Source organism: Malurus melanocephalus, unplaced genomic scaffold (genome assembly GCF_030028575.1).
Source record: "Malurus melanocephalus ecotype Western Australia unplaced genomic scaffold, MMel_1.1 scaffold_1118, whole genome shotgun sequence".
NCBI classification, from domain to species: domain Eukaryota; kingdom Metazoa; phylum Chordata; class Aves; order Passeriformes; family Maluridae; genus Malurus; species Malurus melanocephalus.
In genome coordinates this window covers 83,121-88,386 of record NW_026624350.1, presented here as the reverse complement: position 1 = coordinate 88,386, position 5,266 = coordinate 83,121, and the positions used below count along the sequence as shown (strand labels likewise).

At 53.7% G+C, this 5,266-nt stretch overlaps 1 protein-coding gene across 9 annotated transcripts in view; it reads left to right on the top strand.

Annotated features, from left to right (window-relative positions):
• The first annotated feature begins 789 nt into the window (after positions 1 to 789).
• Positions 790 to 5,266, top strand: part of SMARCA4 (SWI/SNF related, matrix associated, actin dependent regulator of chromatin, subfamily a, member 4) — a 25,187-nt gene continuing 20,710 nt past the window's right edge. For 8 of the 9 annotated variants that reach the window (XM_057387048.1, XM_057387047.1, XM_057387054.1 and 5 more), the window contains exons 1-4: positions 790 to 949; positions 2,293 to 2,346; positions 4,267 to 4,482; positions 5,107 to 5,239. In XM_057387048.1, coding sequence (XP_057243031.1) covers positions 4,294 to 4,482; positions 5,107 to 5,239 — 322 coding nt within the window. In that variant the 5' untranslated portion in view covers positions 790 to 949; positions 2,293 to 2,346; positions 4,267 to 4,293. The remainder of the gene's footprint in view (positions 950 to 2,292; positions 2,347 to 4,266; positions 4,483 to 5,106; positions 5,240 to 5,266) is intronic. The other variant, XM_057387046.1, reaches the window with a different exon arrangement.

Below are 5,266 nucleotides of genomic sequence, written 5' to 3'. Positions count from 1 at the left end.
TCTGAAGGCAGAGGTGTTTCTGACCCACAGAAACTGATACAGGTTACCCAGACACCAGTGCCCACAGCCGGTCTCACCCCCAAATCTGCGGCATCCTCGACCCAGTAACCTCCAAATCCCGGGGAACCCCCAAATCCCTCCCAGGCCCCATCGTGGGGGACCTGTTGACCCGGGAAGCCCACAAATCCCAGGGACCYCCCTGGACTGGGACCATGCCCAACTCAGGCACCCAAATCGCTCCCACATCCTTTCCTGGGGACCCCCTGACCGGGACACACCCCCCAGTCCCACAGACGACGCCTCTTTTTCGGCCCATCGCGAGGACCCCGCCCCAATATCCCCCCCGCCCCCAAAGAAGCCCCGCGCTGCCCCTGCCCTTCCCCCCCCGCCGCAGTGCCACGAGATGCGCGCACGCGCGCGCGCGCTCCACCCCTTCTGGCCCCGCCTTCCCTATCCCTTGCATGCCCTCTCATTGGCCGCGTAGGGGGAGCGCTGTGCTGATTGGCTGCGGGGCAGGGCGACTGACAGGTCACTGAGAGCGGGGGCGGGGAAAATCGGTAAACGCGCTTCCCATTGGCTGCCGCGCCGCGCGTGGGGGTGTCCCCATAGCCTTGCCCTTCCTTTCCTCGGCGGGGGTAGCGCGCTGAGTTCCCATTGGCTGCTTTAGCGGGGGGCGCGGGCGGGGCCGCCGCGCGCGCGCCCCTCTGCTGGCCTCTCATTGGCAGCGCTGGCGCTGGGGCGCCGCGCCATTGGCTGAGAGCGCGCGGTGGACGGGGCCTRGCGCGGGGCGGGGCGCGCAGGCGCGGGTCCGGCTCTCCCTGAGGCGGCGGCGGCGGCTCCGGCGGATCCGGCTGTTCCTTTGTTCCTTCGTCGGGACCGGGATCGGGATCGCGCGTTGATTGGGCCGGGATGAGCCCCGGGAAGGGCATCGGGAAGGACCCCGCGCCCGGTAAGGCAGGGCGGGGGATGCGGACTGGGTACGGCGGCCCGCGAGGGTCACGGGCCCTTTGTTCGGGACCGGCGGCGCCCTCAGCCCGGGGGGCTCGGTCTCGGGGATCCCCCTCCACAGGATCGATACCCTCTCAGCATCCTCCCCTTTTCCAGCTCCCCCGTATCCCCCCTTTTCTCATCTCATATCCCCCTCTTTCCCCCCCCTCCTTATTCCCCTATTTTACAGATCCCCTATATTCCCCTTTTCCTACACCATTTCCTCCTTTATTCCCATAACCCATTATCCTCCCCCATACCCCGCTTTCTGCCCACCAGATCCTCCCGGATCGTTTCCGTCTTTGTCCTTCCCGAGGACACCAGCACGCTCTTGCCCACTTCCGATCCCGGGGGGCTTCTCCCGCCCCCCCCCCCCCCCCCCCCCCCGATTCCTCCCAATTATGTCGGGTCACGCCCCGCCATGCTTGTTTTGGGGATCCCGTTTTTTCCAACCCCGTTTTACCCATCCTTTCCCATCTCCCATCCTGCAAATTACCCGATTTTCCCCTATTTTTGAGGCGGGTGGAGCACGCGATTTCCAAGGCCCCGCGGAGAAGTTCCTACATTTCCAACTGGGAATTGAGAGACCTTTTCTGGAGGAATCCAGGGGGGATCAGGTCGCAGAAGGACCCCTGATKTTGGAAGGGGAGGGTATTTATGCCGATCCATTTAATCTGCCTTTTCAGTGCCCCCTCTTTTTCATCACCGCAAATTCCCACTGCTGGAATTTATCCATTTTCCTCATCTGAARAAGGAATAAGGTGGGAAGAGGGGGATAATAAAGGGATTTAATTAAAAGCAATGAATTGCACCTACAATCCCTTCTCATTCCCGTTTCCTATACCCCATCCCAACTTGCCTCCCCTCCCAGATTCTCCTGCTCCAAAAATGCCCTGAAAAACCTCAGGAATGGGAAAGTCCTCCCTCTGSCAACCCCATTAATTGATTCATTAATCCAGAGGCTTTTTTATTGGATTGGAAGATTTAATGACAATTTGTCACCTGTTATCCAGGGGCATTTTAACAAAACAATGCAATAAAAATCAAATTGGGCTCTGCGAATGATAATTGTAGCTGTAGCAGGTGGAATCCACTGCCTTCAGGAACACTTACATGTATTTTTGTAATGGATTTTTCAGCATTTCCTCACTGGAAGTCAGTATATTCCCCCAAAAGCTACCAAATTGGGCTCATCCATGAGGAAATCGCCATTTCTTAGCAGTCTTGTACTCTGTTAAGGCTCCGGTGGTACTGGATAACGACATTGCTGACTTAATTCCCTGTTCACTCCTGGTTTCCCCCCAGCCCAGTGTTAGGAGCTCATCCCTCCAGAGGTGTCGGAGACTCCCGTGCCCATAGGTAGGTACCGGATTTTCGGGAACCCATCCGCCCCAGATTCTGGCGAGGGATATTCCACAGAATATTTTCCTTGGAAATTATGTATTTCCTTGGAATTAGGCATAAAATTCCCGAGAATGGGGGAGAATGATGGTGCCAGTGCTGGAGAAGAGCAGGAATAGAGCTTAATTAAAAATTGATTCCCTGATATCCCTGGAATTGTGGTGGTTTTCCTTGGAAAGCTGCGCCAGGACAAATTCCTGCCAGATCCCACAGGAATCAATTCCTCTCTTTCCTGGAAAACCACCTTGTCAGTCCCCGTTTCCTCATCAGAAGAGGGGACAGGAACAGCTCTGCCCATGGGAGGACAGAGATTCCCAAGGACTGGAATGACTTAAACTGAGATAAATGCCTCCATGTGGAGGGAAGCAGGTGCTGGGAAATCTAAGTTTTCACGCTGCCATAATAATCCAAATGGTAAAAATCAGGGAAAACCATCCCCGGGTGTGTGATTAATCTCATTTCACATCCTTCCAGGGACTGTTCRAACCCTTGGAACGGTGATTCCCAACCAGCAATCCCCCACTCCTGGGATTCCGTGGGTGTTGAACTCTTCTTCCATTAAATATGAGAATTTTAAGACGAAAGAGTTTCTGGGGGAGGCCTGGGATGCACACAGATCCTTGGGAAGCCATTCTTGGAACAGCAGCGTCCCGGGAAAACACATTTTAATGCATGAAGGAGCTTCTGGGTGCCACCGGGAAAGTTTCTTGATGAATTTTGGGAATTTCCCACCCCCCTCTATGGCTGCTCCCTGTCCTGGGAATCGCTGCCCCATTGTTGAAATCCAGGTTTTGTAGCAGGAAATGAGTGAGAACATGGAAGTTTGTGTGACCTTTTCCTGGCCCACAGGTCCTTGAATTATTAAATCCATCAATTCGGTGCCACTCCRGAACATTCACAGGGTTCTGCCTGGAAAAAGGAGCATTTCACTTGAAAAGGTTCCTTTTCTTGTGAGCTTCTTTTTTTTCATTCTGGAAAAGGAGGATTTYTCCAGGAAAACCTACCCTGGGTTTTGCCTGGAAAAGTAAGGAACTTGCCTTGGAGGATGTGGGATTTGCAAGGAAAAATGGGAAGTTTGTCTGGAAAAAGAGTTTTTTTTTCTGGAAAAGGAGGGTTTTCTCTGGGAAGAGAAAGTATTTGCCTGAGAAAGAAGCATCTCCCATAAGAATTCCACTGGCTTTGGGGTGGAATCTCTCCCTCTTTGGAACTGGAGGGTGGACGCAGCTTTTCAGCATCCCAGCAAACCCATTCCAGCCAAGCCCAGACTGAGATGAGCATTCCGACTCTTTATGACCCTTCCGAATTACCAGAAATTCCAAGATCTGGTGCGAGAGATGCGCTTTTCCCTCTGCAGCCCTCCAGAATGGATCAGGATGCAGCCTTCCCATTCCTTGTTCCGTGATGATGGTCTTTGAAGTGGATTCTAAGTCCCTCATTCCTCAACAATGGATTGGGAAGCAGATTCCATGTTCCTTAAGATCTACATGATGGATTGCAAAGGGTGTTTCCTATCTCTCATCTCTCTGTGATGGATTGGGAAGGAGATTACCATCCCTCATTCCAGAATGATGGATTGAGAAACAGATTTCCCATTCCTTCTGTTTTGAGGACAGATTGGGAATGGGATTGCATTGTTTGTTCCCAAACAATGGATTTGGGGGGGCCATTTCTTGCCACTTATTCCTCACTAACGGATTTGCGAGCGTATTTCCCATTTCAGCTGCATCAAAGATAAATTGGGAAGGGAATTCCTTGTGCCAGAGCATGGACTGGGGAGGGGACTCCTTGCTCATTCCTTGATCGTGGATTGGGAAGGGCATTCCCCACCCAGTGCTCCCTCAGATAATTCCCAGAATTAACCCAGATCCCTCATTCCAGGCACCCATTCCCAGCTCCGGATGTGAGATGGCAACTCCGGAGCCTCCGCTGGGAGGGACCCCCCGTCCCGGCCCTTCTCCTGGTCCTGGCCCCTCCCCAGGATCCATGCTGGGCCCCTCTCCCGGCCCTTCACCCGGGTCCGGACACTCGGGACACTCGGGACACGCGCTCCCGGCACCAGGATATGCCCCGGACACCATCCACCCCCTGCACAAGGTGAGGCATCCCAGCACTCCRGGCCTTGGAAATCCTTGGCCTTGGGCAGGGTACTTTATCCCATTCCGTACATTTCCCCCRCCTTATCGCCTCTGCAAATTCCTACTGCCAGAATGATCCATTTTCCTCCTCCAGTGTTATAAGGAGATGAGAAAAGGAGAGTAGGTAGCTAAGGGATTTAATTAAATTCCACGAGCTGCACCTGAAGCCCTTTCCCCGTTCCTCTTCCCATCCCTTCCCAATTAATTTGATCCGCCATACTTCCAAATCCCTCCTAGACTTTCCCCGCTCCAAAAATGCACTGAGAAACCTCAGGAATGGGAAAATCCCCTTCCCCAGCCTCATTAATTAACTCATTAATTGAGAGGCTTTTCTTCCTGAATTTCAGGATTTAGCAACAATTCTTCACCTATAATCCAGAGGGGTTTCACCAAAAACTTCAGGAAATTGTGCTGCAGGAAGGATTTCCGTGGCCAGAGCAGGTGGAATCTGGCATCTCTGGGAATAATGAAATGGAGCTTCAGCTCCAGCCTCAGGGAATTCTGCAGGCAGGACAGGTTGGGAGCGTCAGGATTTCCTCCTGGAATGCTCTGTCTGATTTCCTGGGATGTTTCCCTCCTACAGCCCCTGGATCCAATGCATGAGAAAGGAATGTCAGAGGATCCACGCTACGGGCAGATGAAGGGAATGGGGATGCGGCCGGGGGSGCATGCAGGAATGGGCCCCCCGCCCAGCCCCATGGATCAGCATTCCCAAGGTTGGGAGCATGGGAAGAAGCATGGCG